General features: G+C 32.6%; 4 protein-coding genes and 1 pseudogene across 4 annotated transcripts; 2 read left to right on the top strand and 3 right to left on the bottom strand.

Moving 5' to 3' along the window:
• Positions 1-113: 113 nt before the first annotated feature.
• LOC123230091 (pentatricopeptide repeat-containing protein At1g12300, mitochondrial-like) lies at positions 114-2,155 on the bottom strand. The gene is made up of 3 exons (XM_044656207.1): positions 824-2,155; positions 521-643; positions 114-437 (listed from the first exon to the last, which is right to left on the bottom strand). The coding sequence occupies exons 1-3, from the start codon at positions 1,989-1,991 to the stop codon at positions 433-435; spliced, it is 1,296 nt and encodes a 431-aa protein (XP_044512142.1). The 5' UTR covers positions 1,992-2,155; the 3' UTR covers positions 114-432.
• Positions 2,156-8,864: 6,709 nt separating this feature from the next.
• LOC123228738 lies at positions 8,865-25,402 on the top strand (annotated as a pseudogene).
• On the bottom strand, positions 13,678-14,929 carry LOC123228737 (pentatricopeptide repeat-containing protein At1g62930, chloroplastic-like). The gene is made up of 3 exons (XM_044654201.1): positions 14,321-14,929; positions 13,937-14,019; positions 13,678-13,828 (listed from the first exon to the last, which is right to left on the bottom strand). Exons 1-3 carry the CDS (start codon positions 14,927-14,929, stop codon positions 13,678-13,680), a joined length of 843 nt encoding a protein of 280 aa, XP_044510136.1.
• On the bottom strand, positions 15,100-16,136 carry LOC123228736 (pentatricopeptide repeat-containing protein At1g12300, mitochondrial-like). The gene has a single exon (XM_044654200.1). The coding sequence runs from the start codon at positions 15,994-15,996 to the stop codon at positions 15,100-15,102; it is 897 nt and encodes a 298-aa protein (XP_044510135.1). The 5' UTR covers positions 15,997-16,136.
• On the top strand, positions 22,887-25,307 carry LOC123228735 (GDSL esterase/lipase At1g71691-like). The gene is made up of 5 exons (XM_044654199.1): positions 22,887-22,992; positions 23,929-24,107; positions 24,201-24,430; positions 24,619-24,866; positions 25,042-25,307. The coding sequence occupies exons 1-5, from the start codon at positions 22,887-22,889 to the stop codon at positions 25,275-25,277; spliced, it is 999 nt and encodes a 332-aa protein (XP_044510134.1). The 3' UTR covers positions 25,278-25,307.
• Positions 25,403-26,651: the final 1,249 nt, after the last annotated feature.

Raw genomic sequence — 26,651 nt, 5'->3', positions numbered from 1 at the left:
TTGTCAGTATTTTCCTTTGAAAACAAAAATAGGCAACTGTCAGAAACTAAGATGTATACTAATATAGCAACTTGGTAGTCAAGCCAAATCAACAGAGACGAAGACAAAATCTATAACTTCAATTATATGACTTCTTTATTAATGGATTCACATAAATACAATCACCACTACAATGTTGACACACACCATTACATGGAAACTTTAGCGTTTGCCAGGGCTCTCTTGATAAGCTATACTCCCCTGGAAATGCACTTACTCAACAATCAACATCCTGTTGGTTCTTGGGTTGAAAAGGATGGTAGCAAATTCAGGACTTCATGATAATCTTCATGCTTTCCCAGTAAATCTAATATTATTGAACCTGTGGATGCATCTGGTTTCACATTTCTCTCTTTCATTTTGTGAAGAAGTTCCACCACTTTTAAAGTCTCATTATTCTGCAAGAAACCAGACATAAGCGTATTGAAAGTGACCAAATCTGGCGCAACACCATTTTGCTCCATATCTGAGAAAAATTTACCTGCCATTTCTAACTTTCCTTCCGTACAAAATCCATGCATTATAATGTTATATGTAATAACATCTGGAACAAAGCCATTACTATGTAATCTGTTGAACATTTCCCAAGCAATATTGAGTCTCCCTGTTTTGCACAACCCATTAATGAGACAATTGAAAGTTGTGATGTCAGGTTGAATGTTTTGATTTATTAAAGTATGGAACAGTTCAACAGCCTCCAAAACACAACCATTTTTGCAATAACCATCAATAAGAATACTATACGTATATAAGTCGGGAGGCAAATTACTAAGTTGCATCTTACCAAATAGCTTTTTTGCATGTCTGACATTACCGTTCATAAAAAACCCAGATAGCAAGGTATTATAAGCAACAACATTTGGCCTAACTCCCTCTGAAGTCATTTCCTCATAAAGATTCAAGGCTTCATCAATTTTTCGATTCTTCCAATACCATTTGATCAGAGTATTGTAGCTAACTACATCAGGTGTGCATCCCATACTCAACATTGAGGCTAAAAGTTCCTTGGCATCATCAATTTTATTTGTCAAGCATAAACCCTCCATCAAAATATTGTAGCTAAAAACATCAGGCTTACACCCCACACTTGCCATGGAATCAAATAGCCTTCTAGCATCATCAATTTGACCTGCCAAGCAAAAACCACTCAAAAATCTGTTATAAGTTATTGTGTCGGGACAAACACCTCTATTAATCATCAGTTGGAACAACCCATTGGCTTCGTCCATCTTTCCATCGATACAAAACTTATCAATTACCACGTTAAATGTCACCACGTTAGGTTTTACACCTTCCTCCAACATCTCTATAAACAAAGTTTTAGCCTCCTCCCAATTAGATGTATTACACAAACCATAAATCAGAGTGGCGTAAGTAATCACGTCTGGATTAATGCCCTTGGTCTTCATTTCTGAAAACAGTTTCTTTGCCTTGCCTACTAACCCATATTTGCAGAGACCATCAATAATTGTAGTATAGCAAACAGTATTAGGCTTACAAATGACACCAAATTCACCATTCCCGTTATTCATTTCTTCAAACAACTGAAGGGCAACAGCGACATTACCAGTTCTACACAACCCAGTAATCAAAGTCCCAACTGTAACCACATCCGGTCTACAACCAACCGAAACCATATTCCTAAAAAATTCAATGGCCTTCTTAATCTTGCCCGCCATACAAAGACCATTAATCAGATTGCTAAAAGTCAAAGCGTTTGGGTAAAAACCCCTCCTAAAAATACTCCCAAGAACTACAAAACCATCAGAATCGCGTGCCATTTTGCTTAAGCAATCAATTAAAATATTCAAAATAAAGAAATCCGGCAACAACCCAGCTGAAATGAATCTCGTGTACATCACAAGAAGTTGATAAAAATGTTTTTTCTTAACAAGTGCAGAAAACAAAATACTGAAGGAAGACATAGCAGGAGTTGGGTGCATATGAATCATATAATTGAAGGAATCAAAAGCTTCATCAAGAGAAAAGTTACCTGACCTGCAGTTTACACGAAGGAAATTATAAAGTTGAGAATGGTGCTTAAGAGTGGAGATGTGTTTGGGTGGTGATTTGGTGTGTTGATTTTGGGGAACTGAAGAAAGAATAGATGAAGATGAAAATCTAACATTGAAAAATGATTTTGAAGAAACAAGTGAAGTTTTAAGAAACATTTTCAGAGGACATTTGAAAAAAAAACTCTAAATCTTTTTTTTTGAAACAAATCAGGTCGATTCGGGTTTATCAAAGCATGAACTACATCTATAAGACATTTTACTGTCAAACATTCCTTTTTCAGTTACACGTATAAGGCACTGCATTTTGCAAACTCACAGTTAGTAATATATTTAAGGGAAAAAGCACTATTTCCCCCTAATTTCAAAATCATACCTATGACACATAGAAAACTCAAACACCCACCCATGAACTAACTACCATCCAAATTTTCAGTTAAAGATAAAGGTAAAATCATTATTTTACCTATAAATCTTAAAACTTTGAAATTGATATCATTTTCCCCCCAGGTTTTAAAAACTAACATTTCAATCCATCCTCAAAGTTTGAAAAGTTTAAATTTCACCTCTAAGGTTTGTTTCCTTCTCCAGCCACCATCATTCTGACTGACGATCGATGCTTTTCATCTTTCTTCTAGATCTGACTATAAAGGACAATGAAGTACAGTCATCTAGACTCAATGATAAAACATCATCCTTCTTTTTGAGTCTTCCCATTCTGGATGACAAGAGTCATCCTTTGTCAAAGAAAACTTTCGTTTCTTCCCATCATCTACCAGTTCCCTAAGCCACCGAAAATGAAACCTAGAAAGGGGGAAAAAAGTGAATTTTTCAAAGTTTAATCATGACAGTGAATGTGAGTTTTCTAAACTAAGAGGTGAAAATGATATAAATTTTTTAGGTTTAAGTTTTATGGATAAAATAATGATGTTACCTTTGCTTCTAAGTAAAATTTTGGACGATAGTTAGCCCATGAGTGGATATTTGAGTTTTTCATCTATCGTGGATATAATTTTGAATTTGGATTGAAACTTGGGTGGAAAATTGTCCTTTTCCCTATATTTAATAAATAAAACTATATGTACAAATAATTTTATTAATTTATTTATATATAATGATGTGATGTTATGTGATTAAATGATTAAATTGTTTATCTTTTATTTTATTTCAACATTATTCAATCAGGAAAAGGACAATTTTCCACAAAAGTTTTAGTCGAAATTCAAAATCATATTAATGGCAGATATAAAATCCAAATAGTTATTCATAGGCTAACTATAATCTAAATTTTTAGTTAGAGACAGGGGTAAAATCGTTATTTTATCCATAAAATCTAAAACCTAAAAACTTTATATCATTCCACACTCAGTTTAAAAAACTTACATTTACCCCTATGATTAAACTTTAAAAATTCACTTTCCCCCTTTTGAGGTTTAATCTCTAGTGGCTTAGGAAACCGACTAGAGATCAAGAAGAAGTGTAGGTCTTCTCTGGCTATAAAGGATAATGAAAAATGACCCTTCGTTGTCCAGATCTGAACGACGAAGCGACGAAGAAGAGACGAAGAGACGATGCTTCGTCGTCCTTCGTCTCATTGTCTAGACATGATGAAAGATGATGCTTTGCCATCCTTCGTCTCTTCTTACAGATCTGGACAATGCTTCATTGTCCAGATCTGGATGATAAAAGGTCGTCCTTCATAAAAATTATATTATTGATTAATTATATTTTAACCCCATAACTCTAATAGAAAATTTTAATAGAAGTTGAATGATGAATGAGCATTTGAATTTTTAAAACATTGTGAGTGAGAGTTTGAGGATGGACTAAATCTTAGGTGGGAATAAGTCTTTTGGCCTTTAAGTTATTATGAATAATATTTTACTTTCTCTTGGTTTCTTAAGGGAAACATAACAAACAAAGTGAGACAACCTTTAATGTAATCATGCAAACTTCTTATAAATTTTCAATGTGTAAATATAGATAATTGAGAAAAAGAAAGTTAAAAAAAATTATCGATTCTCAAATATTTAATGGTAATTGGTAAACACAGTTGTTAACAAATAATCATACTTTTCTTAAATTTTCTGCCACGTAGGTAAGAAAATTAAAGCATTGCATGAATTTCATCTTTGAGGAAATATAATTTTGATTTTTATTCATTATAAAAAACACCTACAATTTACAAGTCATACTTTGTTTTTTTCCCTCTTAAACACGCTTTAGCACTTTTTCCTTTAATTAAAAGACACAAACAAATCATACTATTTAAAAAATTAAAATAAAAAAGAAAATAATGCAAAGTATATCAAGTCTATGGAGGCTTAAGCAATGTAAACACTATGGAGAAGGGTGGATGACTTGTGCTCAACTTGCATCTAGAATGATCAACTCATGATCAAGTGACACCAAAAAAAAAAAAGAAAAGAAATGTCATCTAAGAAGAAAAAGAATCAATACCAAAGAAGAACATAAAAGCCATTGAAGAAGAAGAATCATCCACATGGTGAGACAAAGTGTCACTATACTAGTGAGATATCAATCTTGGGTAGAACAACAATCCAAACTCAAACTAGCTCACATCAATACTACCAACGCCAATCTTGAAAGGCACTCCCATTCCAACCTTTCTTTCGTTGTCTTTAACTCAATTCTAGTAGATTTTTTCCTTCATTCATCCAAGACAAACTTTAGAATCATACTTGACATGTTACTATACTTCGTGAGCACACTCTATAGTCACGTGTAGCTTTCTAAGGTTTAAGACCCAACTTTGCTTCAGCTTGGTTCAAAATCATAGGTACATTAGAATATGCAACTCAAAAGACCGAGTTTCAATCTGACATATCTAAACATTGGAATACCTATATTAGGTTGTTGTCAATATGATTTGAAATAAGGTTGGTAACTTGCTTCTTAATATGAAAGGTAAGCTCATGCTCATGAATACTCAAACTAATAGTTTCAAGACAAAAGGCCATGTTGGTTATGTGTTATTTGTATGTGAAGACGAATAATGATAAAGATAAATCCATTGACTCGAAAAATATTAGGTGTAGGATATCTATTGATTTGACCCATATTTGAGTTCCGAAAAAAAATGTTGATAAATATTTGAAATCAAAATCTCTAGCTAGAGTATAATATAAGTTATACGAAAGATATTTGTGATGAAGTGTTTTGAACATATCAATTGATGATTTGTATAGAATTGAAATAAGGACTTTGACGAACCATGAGCCCAAAATTGATCAAGATTAGATGATGGAAAGATCTTATCTATATGAAATGTACAATTGAAGGTATTAGGTTCAATAAAGTGTTTTTTTATTGTAGTTTAGGGGCTATGACACATTGCTAAATGTTTATTATAATCGTTGATTTTTCATATGTATTTTAGATTGTTCAAAAAAAGACTCATGATTATGTCATAGTGAACCTAAATAGTCAAACTAATAAACCAAGGTTTTGAGAGTAAGGAGTATATTATCTGAGATTGGCTAGCACTTTTCGAAGGATACTTAACATTAGTATCATGTAAAGTGTTACATAGGTACAAAAGTAACATTTTAAAAGTTAAAATGTTTGTGAAGCAGAATTAGGGTAGCTAAGATATATAATTGATATGCATGCATGATTGTAGTTTAAATTAAAAATTTAAAGGACCGATTAATAATTTCATTATTGTTAATTAGCCACCAACATAAAAAATGGCTCATTAGTTTATCTTAGATGAACTAAGCTCATTCGAAACAAACTTTCTATCGCAAAAACAACATTCCTTTCCCTTCTCTCTACCCCTCGGGTTTGGGTGTTTTTGGCTTGGAGGTGCCACTTTTTTGAGATTTTTTTAAGTGAGAGACTCCTTCCATCATCCTACATCTAAAGCAAAGGAGTAGGTAATCTTCTAACCTTCTCATGTATGTTTCTTTTCATGCTTTGATTCTTGCTTTTATGTATATGCATGCCCATTTTGCTTCAGTCTTCTTCCCCATTTATTTCAAAAACTATGTCACTGCTGATCAAGAATTAAAATTTTCTCATCACATACATTAACAAACACTTCACTTTGCATATTTACAAATAACAATATATTTAATGAATAAAGCTACATGTACAAACAAATATTATCACTTATTTTTATAAACTGATGTGACAATTTGTAATGGAATAATATGATTGCTTATTTTTTTATCTTATTTTAACATTATCTAATCGCATATTGTTATATTAGATTATACAAATAAGTTAATAAAATTTGTTTTTATACATATTTTTTTTCATGTTTAATTACTAAAACAATAATGTGTATTTTAAATCTCCGTACATTGACCTTGAAATGGTATTGATACTAAACATGGTTAAAATTCAAAAAATTTTAAAAATATATAGAAGAATTAATTGTTGAAATTATTGTTAGTAACACAACCTTAAACAAATTTAAACTGCAACTTACAAGAAGAAACAAGCCAAAATTATCTAATTTAATTTATTTAAATGTTAAAATATGAATTAATTGTATTAGAATATTAAAATATCTGAATAATCCATAAGTGTATACCTATCCTAAATCTTATATAAAAGAATAAAATTAATATAATTAATATACAGTAATGTAAAAAAGGAAAATATATATTTAGAATATTTGCTAACTTAGGAAATAAAATATTTGGATTATATTCTAATATAGAAAATAATATATTCGAAATCTATTCAAATATATTATAACTAAAATAATATATTTGAAATATATTCCAACACACCCCTCAAACTTAAGTAAGCAAATAAAATAAAAAATAATATATATTTTAGTTAGGCTTGCTCACGCCCTTGCTTTCACATATGAAAAAAGTGGAAAGATGAGTTCATTAGTTTGGGTACATTCACACTTTCACTTATGTAAAAAGTGAAAAGAGAGTTTTCAGTTTAAATATTGTCACGCTTTCACTTGCATAGAAAGTGAAAAGATGAGTTTGCAAACGTGATGTTTGCTTAATTGAGTTTGCAAACTCATCTTTTATGTTTGCAAACTATCTTTTCATTTTCCACTTAGGTGAAGGCATGAGAGAACCTAATAACTCATCTTTCTACTTTTTATACAAATGACGACATGAGCGTGCCGAAACTAAAACTCATATTTCCACTTTCTATATAGGTAAAGACATAAGTGTGTCCAAAGTAATAAACTCATTTTTTCACTTTCATATCTGTGGAGATGAAGACATAGGTGAGCTTAACTAAAATGCCAGAAGGATGCTTGTCTTAGATACATCTAAAAATATGAATAAATTGTATTTTTTTGTATATTAAACTATTGAATAATACATAAATTTTTTTGTATATTAAACTATCTATCATAAATTTTATATTAGGAAATACAAATCAAGATAAAAACAGAAGAACTAACTGATTAAAAGTTAAAAATTATAAATACATACACCAACACTATTTGTTCTTGTTCAACTTTAATTTTGATACATAAATATCACAACAAAATACAAGATAAGATAATTGTTATCAATGGAATGAAGGAAATATTTTCATTATTAATTAACAATATATTAATCAAAATTTAACATGTAAACTACCTCACTGTTAATCAAGAATCAAAATTTTTCTATTACATACATTAATAAGCCACTTCATTTTGCATATTCACAATTAGTAATATATTTAAGGGAAAAAGGACTATTTCCGACCCAACTTTTAGTCTAATCTCAAAATCATACCTATGACACATAGAAAACCCAAACACCCACCCATGAACTAATTAATATATTAAAAGCCAAATTGGTTTTTTTTTTTTTTCGGTTACAAATTAATGCTTTGGCGGTTGGTGTTTTCTTTAATTTCCTGGTACAAAGTTTTGTTGTAGCTTAACTTATTTCATAAATCACATGGAGTGTAAAGTGACTTTGGCGCAAAGTGAGCTTGTCGTGAGTTGTTTGAAGTATCTATTCTGATATTTATGGGATGAATTGACCATCATTTATTGATATTAATTAATTATCTCTTTCTCTTTCTCTCTGTAGATAATTAGATATTTAATAATGCTACTAATTATAATTGATTAGTAATACGTACTAAGATTTTTTGAATTATTAGGGGTTCTTGTTTTGTTTGACCAATATCTAACATTTATTACATTTATGAGATCCAATCCAACCCTTTGAACTTAACATTGTTTTGTCATTTAATCTTAGGGAGAAGGACTATTTCCCACCCAACTTTTGATGCGTTCTTAAACTGCCCCACGACAGATGAAAATCCACTTTCCAACCCATGAGTCGTTAATATGGATGATATCTATTTGCATAAGGGTAAAATATCTATTTTACCCTTATTAGATGAAATGACAAAAATACCCCTCAATTTATTTGCAAAATTCATCCCAAAATTGATGTGAGGTTTTACCTTCACCCCCATTAGGTTTTAGAAACTAACATTTCACCTTACCTAAAGTTTTTAAACTTTGAAAACTAACATTTTCACCCCCAAACCTAGGGTTTCCATATTTTTCAAAAAATAGCTACCCCCCATAACTTTCAAAACTAGTAGTTTCACCCCTATTCTTCAACTTCAGCTCTCGACGTCGTCTCCGGAGTCTTCACCGGCCTCCTCCTTCTCCTGGTGTGACGGCGGTGGTGCGACGAAGAGATCTTCATCTCCTCGTCGTCGCACGATGTGACGAAGAGATAGAGATCTCTTCGTTACACCACCGTGTGACGAAGAGATCTCTCTTTGTCGCTCCACCTAGATGACGAAGGATGACACTTCACCGTCCTTCATCGCTCGTCACGTCATCCAGACGCGATGACGAAGGATGATGAAGCGTCGTCCTTCGTCTGTTCTTCCCGATCTGAACGACAAAGGGTCATCCTTCGTCGTCCTTTGCAGTCGAATGCGTCGACCGTCGGTGGTTGCCGGAGAAGGAAGTGAACCCTAAGGGTGAAATTAAACTTTTCAAACTTTGAGGATGGTTTTATATTATTTTTTAAAACCTGGGGGGAACGTTAAAATTTTAAAGTTTTAAAGGTTTTAAATAGTAAGTGACAATTTTTCTCCCCTGTCCCTAACTAAAAAGTTGGACGGCAGTTTGGTCATGGGTGGAAAAGTGGATTTCCATCTGCCGTGGTGGCAATTTAAAAACACATCAAAAGTTGGGTGGGAAATAGTCCTTCTCCCTTAATCTTAGGGATATTAATTAAAATAGGCAAAAATTTTTTCCGCGTAAACGTTTTTTAGGCAAACGTACAGTAGTTTTACTTTTATAAGCAAATTTTTTTGTAACTCCAAAAATACCCTCCCAGCCCTGTAGATGTCATACAGGGTGCGTATGCATGTGTGCGTGCAGAGTGGCGGGATGCATGCGGAGTGTTATTATTATTTATATATATTATATTAAAGATTATATATATATTATTTAATATATATATATATAAGAAAGGGTGCGCGCACCCTTGCACTCTGTTTTTATATATATATATATATAATATATATAATATATATATATTTAAATATATATATATATATACAAGGGTGTGCGCACTCTGCACGCAGTCGTACGCACCGTGCACTCTGCACGCACCCACGCACTCAAGCATTTCTTCCAGTGTCTACGCATGCAGGACTGAGAGGGTATTTTTGGAATTACAAATAAATTTGCTTATAAAGGTAAAATGACTGTAGGTTTGCCTAAAAAGGTTTAAGCGAAAAAAATTTTGCCTATTTTAATTAATATCTCTTAATCTTATCTATTTTCACATTTTGACTAAATCACAAGGAGTTCAGTTTGACATGCTCTTAATGGCAAAATTAAATGTCTTCATCATCTCTTAATAATTACCAATTTAAAGGTATTTTCCTCTTAGTAACTAGGATTAATTATAATAATAACCTCATTTGTTTTAATTGATGTGTTATGCATTTATTCAGCTGTGGAGCTGGGGCTTCCCTTGATCCCTGCATACTCTGAAGCTTCTGGAGATCAAGTTCTTCATGGAGTCAACTATGCTTCTGCCGCCGCGGGCATCCTTGACATCACCGGAAGAAACTTTGTAAGAAAACTTCATTTATCAGGAAGAATTCATATGCAGATAATAGAGGAGTTAAATTTTTATAAAGAGTTTGTCTGTATAATGTTTGATCAGGTGGGCCGTATACCGTTTAGTCAACAAATAAGGAACTTCCAAAATACTCTGGATCAAATTACTGGTAATCTTGGGGCAACTGATTTGTCCAAGGCTATCGCAAGATCTATATTCTTTGTAGGGATGGGGAGCAATGACTACTTGAACAACTATCTCATGCCAAATTACAATACCAAGAATGAATATAATGCTCAACAATATGCTGATCTTTTGGTTGAACAATACACCCGGCAACTCACTGTAAGATCTCTTAACCTTGTTTACACACCACAAATCTTTCCTTTAAAACTTTTACCAATCTATATCATGTTTTTTTGATTGATTTTGATTCAACTATATATAGTACCCAACTGAGATTAACTTATTAGTTAAACTGACGAATTTTTTAATCTAATTATGTGCATGATAAATACACAGCCTGTACAATCTGGACGCTCGGAAATTTGTACTGGCTGTATTAGGAAGAATGGGCTGCATGCCAAGCATCTTGGCTCAAAACCAGCTTGATACCTGCTCAGAAGAAGTTAACCAGCTTGTTTTACCTTTCAATTCAAATGTGAAGATGATGATCAACAATCTTAATGCCAATCTTCCAGGTCAAAAATCATTTACATCGATATCACTAGAATGTTTGAAGATCTGTTAGTCAACTACAGATCCTATGGTATGCATACACTACTTCTATACTAATATTTTATCATTCAATAAAATTGTGTATACCCATTTTAAATATACAAAATTACTTTTTCTTGTTTTCTTTTGTATTTTCTTCAGCTATTTAAAATAGTGATACAAATTTACGTCTTCCTCACTAGTTTGAACTATTTTATACACACAGGGTTTAGTGTTATAGATCGAGGATGTTGTGAGATCGGGCGAAACAGAGGACAAATTACGTGTCTTCCATTCCAAACACCATGTCCAAACAGAGATCAGTATGTGTTTTGGGATGCATTTCATCCAACAGAAGCTGTCAACATTTATTTGGAAAGAAGGCCTTCTCGGGCGACTTAAGCAACGTTTATCCCATGAACATACAGCAACTTGCCAATCTTGACATTGGACCCAATTAATAAGAAATAAGAATGAGAGCCATGCCCATGCATGTGGTTGTTTCATAATGCAGCAACTTTAATTTGGTTATCCTTTGATGGATTTGTTTCCTTTGTCTTTTAGTAAAATCATTTTGATCTGTATGATCCTCCATTGAATTCATATTGATTTTGTGTAATTTAAACTAAAATCGCACCAAATTAGTGCAATTTGAGCCAAAAATTGCACTGAAACAACCAACAAATGTCTGTAGTGTCTAACTGAACTTTGTTTCTGATACATGAAAAATAAATAAAAACATAAAAAAGTAACATAGTCTAAAAACCAACCATAACCTCAGTGTCTGGCTCTCTCTCAAAAACACAACTCAAATTAGGTGTCGTTGTTACTGTTAAACCTCAACATTTCTCCAAAGGGTTGGTATTGCTTTTCTTTATGTAACTAATTTTCATAGCTATATGTGTCCATTGTTATAGTTAAATAACCAAATTTTAATTTTAATCAACCCTGATTGCATAATTTAATAAATGAATTATTTCAAAATAAAAAAAATAAATCGGTAAAAAATTTCATTCCACCCGAGACTTCTCACATATTTGTGTGTTTTGACATGTATAAACTATAATTACAAACACCCACCACCACCCCCCCCCCCCCCCCCAACATAAAAAATATCCATACCTCCATGCAGTACAAAATGTAAAATATCTATAGGCCCCCACACATAACACATTATATACCCTATAATCATTTCACATGGTAAAATTTCAATGAGGTTCCCTACATGGAAATTATAAAAAACCTCATAATTTAGAAAAGAACTCCTAAAATTGCACCAGCTTCTTTAACAATACCACTTCCATATTTTCAATTACGGTTAGATTCGAAGCGAGTTTACAAGCTTTATTAATAAAACTTAATGATTAAATGGTTGTGCTGCTGAAATAAATCAAGTTGTGAATGTAATGGTATAAACTTAATAATTAAATGGTTGTGCTCTTGAAATAAATCGAAGAAGAAAAGTATTGAAATAAATGGTTGTTAATGTAATGTGGTATGCATTGTCAAACTTCACTTAACTGAGGAAGAAAAACCAAAAAACAAAAATGGTGGATGCCTTATAGTTCACTGACAATGGAAACTAAGGGTTCTGGTTTAGTTCATTGGAGTTAACATAGTACAGACGCAGCTTTTCTATTTGAGAAAAGTACAACCAAGAAACAAAAAAACATACGCTACTAGTGATGTTAGAAGCTCCATTGTCCAACTTGGATGAATTAGAAGTAGTTTAGAACTATTGGAATCATAGGGACAAAGATTAATTTAATTGGATTATGTTTTTTTCTGGTTTTTTGATAGGTTTATTTGGATTATGTTACTTAATAGCGTTCTGTTATTCTCTCCTTTCGCTTTATTTTCTATTGCATTTCAAGGTTATGGAGTATCATGTTATTCAAGTGATGGAATGGATTCTGATTTAGCCTTACTACTTCGCTAGTACACTTTGTCGAGATTCTGATGATGCTCCAGTTAGTGCTCCACCACTTAAGGGATTTGTATGCATCTTAAATTTTATGATTGCCATTAACATAATTAGTGTGAAATGCAGCTTTTTCTATTGGTGGATATATGAATAATTGAAGGCACTTTTATCATTTTGTAAATGTGAACTTTATAATTTCTTTTTTTTTATATTTTTGGTGTTTGGTGGGAAAAGTTAGTAGCTACTTTATAACATCTTGCAAAGTGAGAAACTACTGTATAATTTGTTGCACACTAGTGTTGTTGACACCATAATTAATAGTTCCTCATGTACATTTATAATCTAATTGTTGATGATGCTGAGAAGAGACTCTAATTTTGACACAAGCCTCAAAGACAAGCCCGAGCCGAGCCATATGAACCTGAGCAAAGTTTGGTCAGTACACACAAACCTAAGATAAGTACGAACTGATCACGAACTTTAAAAATAAGAAGCGAGTCGAACTTGAACTCGTGTTACACCAAGCTTGGCCCTAAGACTCAGTCTTCTGAAAACACGCTAGGCCTTGCTCAAACTCAACTCGGCTAGTATCCAACCCTATTTTCAGTGCATGAATTAAAGCAGAAGGCTAATTTGTGTTGTGTGATAGCAGTAGTCTTCCACTCGCAATTTGAAACTCCGTTCTGCTAGCAAACTTTAAAAGCCCATTTTTGAGATAACTGAACTTAGGTACAAAAAAGAGCAAAGAAATCAAAGGATGCAGAGAGAAATCGCCAAATTAATCAGAAGAATTTGGCTGCCATATAGAATATCCAAAAAGCACCACAACTCTCTTAATCACTAACCAGACTTGAATCTTCGTGTACTTGTTTGGCAGTTACTATTAAGAATAATTATTCCACGTAAAAAATAAATCGAGAAGTAAATGTATCCAAACCTCTCAAGGACCCTCTAGTGATGGATCACAAGAGATATTCCCTTCTACCAGGAAGGCAGCACCATCATCGAAGTTCAACTTAGCATCAGCTACCACCAACTTTTTACTAGAGACTTCATAAAGGGGATTCATCTCTCCAAAGAAATAAAGTTTCCTACTAACATTGATTGGTAAAAACGAACAAATAATGTAGAGACTATATTTATGTATGTTTATTACAAGTAGCACTAAGAGTACTCAGATGAGACATTCATGTTCATACCATTTCTCAATAGCATCATTTTGATCAGTGGCCGTAGGTGCTAAACCATCTACAACCTTACGAGCATCTTTGTCAGTATTTTCCTTTGAAAACAAAAATAGGCAACTGTCAGAAACTAAGATGTATACTAATATAGCAACTTGGTAGTCAAGCCAAATCAACAGAGACGAAGACAAAATCTATAACTTCAATTATATGACTTCTTTATTAATGGATTCACATAAATACAATCACCACTACAATGTTGACACACACCATTACATGGAAACTTTAGCGTTTGCCAGGGCTCTCTTGATAAGCTATACTCCCCTGGAAAATGCACTTACTCAACAATCAACATCCTGTTGGTTCTTGGGTTGAAAAGGATGGTAGCAAATTCAGGACTTCATGATAATCTTCATGCTTTCCCAGTAAATCTAATATTATTGAACCTGTGGATGCATCTGGTTTCACATTTCTCTCTTTCATTTTGTGAAGAAGTTCCACCACTTTTAAAGTCTCATTATTCTGCAAGAAACCAGACATAAGCGTATTGAAAGTGACCAAATCTGGCGCAACACCATTTTGCTCCATATCTGAGAAAAATTTACCTGCCATTTCTAACTTTCCTTCCGTACAAAATCCATGCATTATAATGTTATATGTAATAACATCTGGAACAAAGCCATTACTATGTAATCTGTTGAACATTTCCCAAGCAATATTGAGTCTCCCTGTTTTGCACAACCCATTAATGAGACAATTGAAAGTTGTGATGTCAGGTTGAATGTTTTGATTTATTAAAGTATGGAACAGTTCAACAGCCTCCAAAACACAACCATTTTTGCAATAACCATCAATAAGAATACTATACGTATATAAGTCGGGAGGCAAATTACTAAGTTGCATCTTACCAAATAGCTTTTTTCCATGTCTGACATTACCGTTCATAAAAAACCCAGATAGCAAGGTATTATAAGCAACAACATTTGGCCTAACTCCCTCTGAAGTCATTTCCTCATAAAAGATTCAAGGCTTCATCAATTTTTCGATTCTTCCAATACCATTTGATCAGAGTATTGTAGCTAACTACATCAGGTGTGCATCCCATACTCAACATTGAGGCTAAAAGTTCCTTGGCATCATCAATTTTATTTGTCAAGCATAAACCCTCCATCAAAATATTAGCTAAAAACATCAGGCTTACACCCCACACTTGCCATGGAATCAAATAGCCTTCTAGCATCATCAATTTGACCTGCCAAGCAAAAACCACTCAAAAATCTGTTATAAGTTATTGTGTCGGGACAAACACCTCTATTAATCATCAGTTGGAACAACCCATTGGCTTCGTCCATCTTTCCATCGATACAAAACTTATCAATTACCACGTTAAATGTCACCACGTTAGGTTTTACACCTTCCTCCAACATCTCTATAAACAAAGTTTTAGCCTCCTCCCAATTAGATGTATTACACAAACCATAAATCAGAGTGGCGTAAGTAATCACGTCTGGATTAATGCCCTTGGTCTTCATTTCTGAAAACAGTTTCTTTGCCTTGCCTACTAACCCATATTTGCAGAGACCATCAATAATTGTAGTATAGCAAACAGTATTAGGCTTACAAATGACACCAAATTCACCATTCCCGTTATTCATTTCTTCAAACAACTGAAGGGCAACAGCGACATTACCAGTTCTACACAACCCAGTAATCAAAGTCCCAACTGTAACCACATCCGGTCTACAACCAACCGAAACCATATTCCTAAAAAATTCAATGGCCTTCTTAATCTTGCCCGCCATACAAAGACCATTAATCAGATTGCTAAAAGTCAAAGCGTTTGGGTAAAAACCCCTCCTAAAAATACTCCCAAGAACTACAAAACCATCAGAATCGCGTGCCATTTTGCTTAAGCAATCAATTAAAATATTCAAAATAAAGAAATCCGGCAACAACCCAGCTGAAATGAATCTCGTGTACATCACAAGAAGTTGATAAAAATGTTTTTTCTTAACAAGTGCAGAAAACAAAATACTGAAGGAAGACATAGCAGGAGTTGGGTGCATATGAATCATATAATTGAAGGAATCAAAAGCTTCATCAAGAGAAAAGTTACCTGACCTGCAGTTTACACGAAGGAAATTATAAAGTTGAGAATGGTGCTTAAGAGTGGAGATGTGTTTGGGTGGTGATTTGGTGTGTTGATTTTGGGAACTGAAGAAAGAATAGATGAAGATGAAAATCTAACATTGAAAAATGATTTTGAAGAAACAAGTGAAGTTTTAAGAAACATTTTCAGAGGACATTTGAAAAAAAAACTCTAAATCTTTTTTTTGAAACAAATCAGGTCGATTCGGGTTTATCAAAGCATGAACTACATCTATAAGACATTTTACTGTCAAACATTCCTTTTTCAGTTACACGTATAAGGCACTGCATTTTGCAAACTCACAGTTAGTAATATATTTAAGGGAAAAAGCACTATTTCCCCCTAATTTCAAAATCATACCTATGACACATAGAAAACTCAAACACCCACCCATGAACTAACTACCATCCAAATTTTCAGTTAAAGATAAAGGTAAAATCATTATTTTACCTATAAATCTTAAAACTTTGAAATTGATATCATTTTCCCCCCAGGTTTTAAAAACTAACATTTCAATCCATCCTCAAAGTTTGAAAAGTTTAAATTTCACCTCTAAGGTTTGTTTCCTTCTCCAGCCACCATCATTCTGACTGACGATCGATGCTTTTCATCTTTCTTCTAGATCTGACTATAAAGGACAATGAAGTACAGTCATCTAGACTCAATGATAAAACATCATCCTTCTTTTTGAGTCTTCCCATTCTGGATGACAAGAGTCATCCTTTGTCAAAGAAAACTTTCGTTTCTTCCCATCATCTACCAGTTCCCTAAGCCACCGAAAATGAAACCTAGAAAGGGGAAAAAAGTGAATTTTTCAAAGTTTAATCATGACAGTGAATGTGAGTTTTCTAAACTAAGAGGTGAAAATGATATAAATTTTTTAGGTTTAAGTTTTATGGATAAAATAATGATTTTACCTTTGCTTCTAAGTAAAATTTTGGACGATAGTTAGCCCATGAGTGGATATTTGAGTTTTTCATCTATCGTGGATATAATTTTGAATTTGGATTGAAACTTGGGTGGAAAATTGTCCTTTTCCCTATATTTAATAAATAAAACTATATGTACAAATAATTTTATTAATTTATTTATATATAATGATGTGATGTTATGTGATTAAATGATTAAATTGTTTATCTTTTATTTTATTTCAACATTATTCAATCAGGAAAAGGACAATTTTCCACAAAAGTTTTAGTCGAAATTCAAAATCATATTAATGGCAGATATAAAATCCAAATAGTTATTCATAGGCTAACTATAATCTAAATTTTTAGTTAGAGACAGGGGTAAAATCGTTATTTTATCCATAAAATCTAAAACCTAAAAACTTTATATCATTCCACACTCAGTTTAAAAAACTTACATTTACCCCTATGATTAAACTTTAAAAAATTCACTTTCCCCCTTTTGAGGTTTAATCTCTAGTGGCTTAGGAAACCGACTAGAGATCAAGAAGAAGTGTAGGTCTTCTCTGGCTATAAAGGATAATGAAAAATGACCCTTCGTTGTCCAGATCTGAACGACGAAGCGACGAAGAAGAGACGAAGAGACGATGCTTCGTCGTCCTTCGTCTCATTGTCTAGACATGATGAAAGATGATGCTTTGCCATCCTTCGTCTCTTCTTACAGATCTGGACAATGCTTCATTGTCCAGATCTGGATGATAAAAGGTCGTCCTTCATAAAAATTATATTATTGATTAATTATATTTTAACCCCATAACTCTAATAGAAAATTTTAATAGAAGTTGAATGATGAATGAGCATTTGAATTTTTAAAACATTGTGAGTGAGAGTTTGAGGATGGACTAAATCTTAGGTGGGAATAAGTCTTTTGGCCTTTAAGTTATTATGAATAATATTTTACTTTCTCTTGGTTTCTTAAGGGAAACATAACAAACAAAGTGAGACAACCTTTAATGTAATCATGCAAACTTCTTATAAATTTTCAATGTGTAAATATAGATAATTGAGAAAAAGAAAGTTAAAAAAAATTATCGATTCTCAAATATTTAATGGTAATTGGTAAACACAGTTGTTAACAAATAATCATACTTTTCTTAAATTTTCTGCCACGTAGGTAAGAAAATTAAAGCATTGCATGAATTTCATCTTTGAGGAAATATAATTTTGATTTTTATTCATTATAAAAAACACCTACAATTTACAAGTCATACTTTGTTTTTTTCCCTCTTAAACACGCTTTAGCACTTTTTCCTTTAATTAAAAGACACAAACAAATCATACTATTTAAAAAATTAAAATAAAAAAGAAAATAATGCAAAGTATATCAAGTCTATGGAGGCTTAAGCAATGTAAACACTATGGAGAAGGGTGGATGACTTGTGCTCAACTTGCATCTAGAATGATCAACTCATGATCAAGTGACACCAAAAAAAAAAAAGAAAAGAAATGTCATCTAAGAAGAAAAAGAATCAATACCAAAGAAGAACATAAAAAGCCATTGAAGAAGAAGAATCATCCACATGGTGAGACAAAGTGTCACTATACTAGTGAGATATCAATCTTGGGTAGAACAACAATCCAAACTCAAACTAGCTCACATCAATACTACCAACGCCAATCTTGAAAGGCACTCCCCATTCCAACCTTTCTTTCGTTGTCTTTAACTCAATTCTAGTAGATTTTTTCCTTCATTCATCCAAGACAAACTTTAGAATCATACTTGACATGTTACTATACTTCGTGAGCACACTCTATAGTCACGTGTAGCTTTCTAAGGTTTAAGACCCAACTTTGCTTCAGCTTGGTTCAAAATCATAGGTACATTAGAATATGCAACTCAAAAGACCGAGTTTCAATCTGACATATCTAAACATTGGAATACCTATATTAGGTTGTTGTCAATATGATTTGAAATAAGGTTGGTAACTTGCTTCTTAATATGAAAGGTAAGCTCATGCTCATGAATACTCAAACTAATAGTTTCAAGACAAAAGGCCATGTTGGTTATGTGTTATTTGTATGTGAAGACGAATAATGATAAAGATAAAATCCATTGACTCGAAAAATATTAGGTGTAGGATATCTATTGATTTGACCCATATTTGAGTTCCGAAAAAAATGTTGATAAATATTTGAAATCAAAATCTCTAGCTAGAGTATAATATAAGTTATACGAAAGATATTTGTGATGAAGTGTTTTGAACATATCAATTGATGATTTGTATAGAATTGAAATAAGGACTTTGACGAACCATGAGCCCAAAATTGATCAAGATTAGATGATGGAAAGATCTTATCTATATGAAATGTACAATTGAAGGTATTAGGTTCAATAAAGTGTTTTTTTATTGTAGTTTAGGGGCTATGACACATTGCTAAATGTTTATTATAATCGTTGATTTTTCATATGTATTTTAGATTGTTCAAAAAAAGACTCATGATTATGTCATAGTGAACCTAAATAGTCAAACTAATAAACCAAGGTTTTGAGAGTAAGGAGTATATTATCTGAGATTGGCTAGCACTTTTCGAAGGATACTTAACATTAGTATCATGTAAAGTGTTACATAGGTACAAAAGTAACATTTTAAAAGTTAAAATGTTTGTGAAGCAGAATTAGGGTAGCTAAGATATATAATTGATATGCATGCATGATTGTAGTTTAAATTAAAAATTTAAAGGACCGATTAATAATTTCATTATTGTTAATTAGCCACCAACATAAAAATGGCTCATTAGTTTATCTTAGATGAACTAAGCTCATTCGAAACAAACTTTCTATCGCAAAAACAACATTCCTTTCCCTTCTCTCTACCCCTCGGGTTTGGGTGTTTTTGGCTTGGAGGTGCCACTTTTTTGAGATTTTTTTAAGTGAGAGACTCCTTCCATCATCCTACATCTAAAGCAAAGGAGTAGGTAATCTTCTAACCTTCTCATGTATGTTTCTTTTCATGCTTTGATTCTTGCTTTTATGTATATGCATGCCCATTTTGCTTCAGTCTTCTTCCCCATTTATTTCAAAAACTATGTCACTGCTGATCAAGAATTAAAATTTTCTCATCACATACATTAACAAACACTTCACTTTGCATATTTACAAATAACAATATATTTAATGAATAAAGCTACATGTACAAACAAATATTATCAACTTATTTTTATAAACTGATGTGACAATTTGTAATGGAATAATATGATTGCTTATTTTTTTATCTTATTTTAACATTATCTAATCGCATATTGTTATATTAGATTATACAAATAAGTTAATAAAATTTGTTTTTATACATATTATTTTTTCATGTTTAATTACTAAAACAATAATGTGTATTTTAAATCTCCGTACATTGACCTTGAAATGGTATTGATACTAAACATGGTTAAAATTCAAAAAATTTTAAAAATATATAGAAGAATTAATTGTTGAAATTATTGTTAGTAACACAACCTTAAACAAATTTAAACTGCAACTTACAAGAAGAAACAAGCCAAAATTATCTAATTTAATTTATTATAAATGTTAAAATATGAATTAATTGTATATTAGAATATTAAAATATCTGAATAATCCATAAGTGTATACCTATCCTAAATCTTATATAAAAGAATAAAATTAATATAATTAATATACAGTAATGTAAAAAAGGAAAATATATATTTAGAATATTTGCTAACTTAGGAAATAAAATATTTGGATTATATTCTAATATAGAAAATAATATATTCGAAATCTATTCAAATATATTATAACTAAAATAATATATTTGAAATATATTCCAACACACCCCTCAAACTTAAGTAAGCAAATAAAATAAAAAATAATATATATTTTAGTTAGGCTTGCTCACGCCCTTGCTTTCACATATGAAAAAAGTGGAAAGATGAGTTCATTAGTTTGGGTACATTCACACTTTCACTTATGTAAAAAGTGAAAAGAAGAGTTTTCAGTTTAAATATTGTCACGCTTTCACTTGCATAGAAAGTGAAAAGATGAGTTTGCAAACGTGATGTTTGCTTAATTGAGTTTGCAAACTCATCTTTTATGTTTGCAAACTCATCTTTTCATTTTCCACTTAGGTGAAGGCATGAGAGAACCTAATAAACTCATCTTTCTACTTTTTATACAAATGACGACATGAGCGTGCCGAAACTAAAACTCATATTTCCACTTTCTATATAGGTAAAGACATAAGTGTGTCCAAAGTAATAAACTCATTTTTTCACTTTCCATATCTGTGGAGATGAAGACATAGGTGAGCTTAACTAAAATGCCAGAAGGATGCTTGTCTTAGATACCATCTAAAAATATGAATAAATTGTATTTTTTTGTATATTAAACTATCTGAATAATACATAAATTTTTTTGTATATTAAACTATCTATCATAAATTTTATATTAGGAAATACAAATCAAGATAAAAACAGAAGAACTAACTGATTAAAAGTTAAAAATTATAAATACATACACCAACACTATTTGTTCTTGTTCAACTTTAATTTTGATACATAAATATCACAACAAAATACAAGATAAGATAATTGTTATCAATGGAATGAAGGAAATATTTTCATTATTAATTAACAATATATTAATCAAAATTTAACATGTAAACTACCTCACTGTTAATCAAGAATCAAAATTTTTCTATTACATACATTAATAAGCCACTTCATTTTGCATATTCACAATTAGTAATATATTTAAGGGAAAAAGGACTATTTCCGACCCAACTTTTAGTCTAATCTCAAAATCATACCTATGACACATAGAAAACCCAAACACCCACCCATGAACTAATTAATATATTAAAAGCCAAATTGGTTTTTTTTTTTTTTCGGTTACAAATTAATGCTTTGGCGGTTGGTGTTTTCTTTAATTTCCTGGTACAAAGTTTTGTTGCTAGCTTAACTTATTTCATAAATCACATGGAGTGTAAAGTGACTTTGGCGCAAAGTGAGCTTGTCGTGAGTTGTTTGAAGTATCTATTCTGATATTTATGGGATGAATTGACCATCATTTATTGATATTAATTAATTATCTCTTTCTCTTTCCTCTCTGTAGATAATTAGATATTTAATAATGCTACTAATTATAATTGATTAGTAATACGTACTAAGATTTTTTGAATTATTAGGGGTTCTTGTTTTGTTTGACCAATATCTAACATTTATTACATTTATGAGATCCAATCCAACCCCTTTGAACTTAACATTGTTTTGTCATTTAATCTTAGGGAGAAGGACTATTTCCCACCCAACTTTTGATGCGTTCTTAAACTGCCACCCACGACAGATGAAAATCCACTTTTCCCACCCATGAGTCGTTAATATGGATGATATCTATTTGCATAAGGGTAAAATATCTATTTTACCCTTATTAGATGAAATGACAAAAATACCCCTCAATTTATTTGCAAAATTCATCCCAAAATTGATGTGAGGGTTTTACCTTCACCCCCATTAGGTTTTAGAAACTAACATTTCACCTTACCTAAAGTTTTTAAACTTTGAAAACTAACATTTTCACCCCCAAACCTAGGGTTTCCATATTTTTCAAAAAATAGCTACCCCCCATAACTTTCAAAACTAGTAGTTTCACCCCTATTCTTCAACTTCAGCTCTCGACGTCGTCTCCGGAGTCTTCACCGGCCTCCTCCTTCTCCTGGTGTGACGGCGGTGGTGCGACGAAGAGATCTTCATCTCCTCGTCGTCGCACGATGTGACGAAGAGATAGAGATCTCTTCGTTACACCACCGTGTGACGAAGAGATCTCTCTTTGTCGCTCCACCTAGATGACGAAGGATGACACTTCACCGTCCTTCATCGCTCGTCACGTCATCCAGACGCGATGACGAAGGATGATGAAGCGTCGTCCTTCGTCTGTTCTTCCCGATCTGAACGACAAAGGGTCATCCTTCGTCGTCCTTTGCAGTCGAATGCGTCGACCGTCGGTGGTTGCCGGAGAAGGAAGTGAACCCTAAGGGTGAAATTAAACTTTTCAAACTTTGAGGATGGGTTAGTTATTAGTTTTTAAAACCTGGGGGGGAACGTTAAAATTTTAAAGTTTTAAGGTTTTAAATAGTAAGTGACAATTTTTCCCCTGTCCCTAACTAAAAAGTTGGACGGCAGTTTGGTCATGGGTGGGAAAAGTGGATTTCCATCTGCCGTGGGTGGCAATTTAAAAACACATCAAAAGTTGGGTGGGAAATAGTCCTTCTCCCTTTAATCTTAGGGATATTAATTAAAATAGGCAAAAATTTTTCCGCGTAAACGTTTTTAGGCAAACGTACAGTAGTTTTACTTTTATAAGCAAATTTTTTTGTAACTCCAAAAATACCCTCCCAGCCCTGTAGATGTCATACAGGGTGCGTATGCATGTGTGCGTGCAGAGTGGCGGGATGCATGCGGAGTGTTATTATTATTTATATATATTATATTAAAGATTATATATATATTATTTAATATATATATATATAAGAAAGGGTGCGCGCACCCTTGCACTCTGTTTTTATATATATATATATATATATATATATATATATATATACAAGGGTGTGCGCACTCTGCACGCAGTCGTACGCACCGTGCACTCTGCACGCACCCACGCACTCAAGCATTTCTTCCAGTGTCTACGCATGCAGGACTGAGAGGGTATTTTTGGAATTACAAATAAATTTGCTTATAAAGGTAAAATGACTGTAGGTTTGCCTAAAAAGGTTTAAGCGAAAAAATTTTGCCTATTTTAATTAATATCTCTTAATCTTATCTATTTTCACATTTTGACTAAATCACAAGGAGTTCAGTTTGACATGCTCTTAATGGCAAAATTAAATGTCTTCATCATCTCTTAATAATTACCAATTTAAAGGTATTTTCCTCTTAGTAACTAGGATTAATTATAATAATAACCTCATTTGTTTTAATTGATGTGTTATGCATTTATTCAGCTGTGGAGCTGGGGCTTCCCTTGATCCCTGCATACTCTGAAGCTTCTGGAGATCAAGTTCTTCATGGAGTCAACTATGCTTCTGCCGCCGCGGGCATCCTTGACATCACCGGAAGAAACTTTGTAAGAAAACTTCATTTATCAGGAAGAATTCATATGCAGATAATAGAGGAGTTAAATTTTTATAAAGAGTTTGTCTGTATAATGTTTGATCAGGTGGGCCGTATACCGTTTAGTCAACAAATAAGGAACTTCCAAAATACTCTGGATCAAATTACTGGTAATCTTGGGGCAACTGATTTGTCCAAGGCTATCGCAAGATCTATATTCTTTGTAGGGATGGGGAGCAATGACTACTTGAACAACTATCTCATGCCAAATTACAATACCAAGAATGAATATAATGCTCAACAATATGCTGATCTTTTGGTTGAACAATACACCCGGCAACTCACTGTAAGATCTCTTAACCTTGTTTACACACCACAAATCTTTCCTTTTAAAACTTTTACCAATCTATATCATGTTTTTTTGATTGATTTTGATTCAACTATATATAGTACCCAACTGAGATTAACTTATTAGTTAAACTGACGAATTTTTTAATCTAATTATGTGCATGATAAATACACAGCCTGTACAATCTGGACGCTCGGAAATTTGTACTGGCTGTATTAGGAAGAATGGGCTGCATGCCAAGCATCTTGGCTCAAAACCAGCTTGATACCTGCTCAGAAGAAGTTAACCAGCTTGTTTTACCTTTCAATTCAAATGTGAAGATGATGATCAACAATCTTAATGCCAATCTTCCAGGTTCAAAATTCATTTACATCGATATCACTAGAATGTTTGAAGATCTGTTAGTCAACTACAGATCCTATGGTATGCATACACTACTTCTATACTTAATATTTTATCATTCAATAAAATTGTGTATACCCATTTTAAATATACAAAATTACTTTTTCTTGTTTTCTTTTGTATTTTCTTCAGCTATTTAAAATAGTGATACAAATTTACGTCTTCCTCACTAGTTTGAACTATTTTATACACACAGGGTTTAGTGTTATAGATCGAGGATGTTGTGAGATCGGGCGAAACAGAGGACAAATTACGTGTCTTCCATTCCAAACACCATGTCCAAACAGAGATCAGTATGTGTTTTGGGATGCATTTCATCCAACAGAAGCTGTCAACATTTTATTTGGAAAGAAGGCCTTCTCGGGCGACTTAAGCAACGTTTATCCCATGAACATACAGCAACTTGCCAATCTTGACATTGGACCCAATTAATAAGAAATAAGAATGAGAGCCATGCCCATGCATGTAGTTGTTTCAGTTTTTAGGGCTTGTTGTAATCAGAGGAAAGTTGGGATTGTGGTTTTTTCTTTCATAATGCAGCAACTTTAATTTGGTTACCCTTTGATGGATTTGTTTCCTTTGTCTTTTAGTATAAACGAATGTTTGGCTCTTAGATTGGACACATCCTTATTTATTTCTGCTGTAGTAGTTTAATATTTTAGGGAATTATGATGTTATGGCTAGCAGCCTTTCATAATTCTATGTATAAAGCTCCACCAAATCTTCACTATTCATAGCGGCGTACCTGTACCTGTTGAGTGATGGGTTCCACGTCAAGTTAAAAAGGCCAAATGACCATGTTCCACCCAAGGTGTAATGGCCAAATGACTATGTTCCACCCAAGGTGTAATGAACTTTTTTTCTGATACTTGAAAAATAAATTAAAACATAAAAAAGTAACATAGTCTAAAAACCAACTATAACCTCAGTGTCTGGCTCTCTCTCAGAAACACAACTCAAATTAGGTGTCGTTGTTACTGTTAAGCCTCAACAGTTCTCCAATGGGTTGCTATTGCTTTTCTTTATGTAACTAATTTTCATAGCTATATGTCTCCATTGTTATAGTAAAATAACCAAATTTAAATTTTAATCAACCCTGATTGCATAATTTAATAAATGAATTATTTCAAAATAAAAAAATAAATCGGTAAAAAACTTCATTCCGCCCGAGATTTCTCACATATTGTGTGTTTTGACATGTATATGAAAACTATCAATTACCCCCCAACATAAAATATCCATACCCCCATGCAGTACATAATGTAAAATATCTATAGGCCCCCACAGATAACACATTATATCCCCTATATTCATTTCACATGGTAAAATTTTAATAAGGTTCCCTACATGGAAAGTATAAAAACATAATTTAGAAATGAACTCCTAAAATTGCACCAGTTTCTTTAACAATACCACTTCCCATATTTTCAATTAGAGCTAGATTCGAAGCGAGTTTACAAGCTTTATTAATAAAACTTAATGATTAAATCGTTGTGCTGCTGAAATAAATGGAGTTGTTAATGTAATGGTATCAACTTAATAATTAAATGGTTGTGCTCTTGAAATAAATCGAAGAAGAAAAGTACTGGAAAAAATGGTTGTGAATGTACTGTGGTATCCATTGTCAAACTTCACTTAATTGAGGAAGAAAAACCAAAAAACCAAAAAGGTGGATGCCTTATGGTTCACTGACAATGGAAACTAAGGGTTCTGGTTTAGTTCATTAGAGTTAACATAGTACAGACGCAGCTTTTCTATTTGAGAAAAGTATAGCCAAGAAACAAAAAAACATACGCTACTTGTGAT

This window comes from Mangifera indica, chromosome 11, assembly GCF_011075055.1.
Source record: "Mangifera indica cultivar Alphonso chromosome 11, CATAS_Mindica_2.1, whole genome shotgun sequence".
NCBI classification, from domain to species: domain Eukaryota; kingdom Viridiplantae; phylum Streptophyta; class Magnoliopsida; order Sapindales; family Anacardiaceae; genus Mangifera; species Mangifera indica.
Note: the sequence above shows the minus strand (reverse complement) of the source record. Positions and strands in the feature narration are given on the sequence as shown.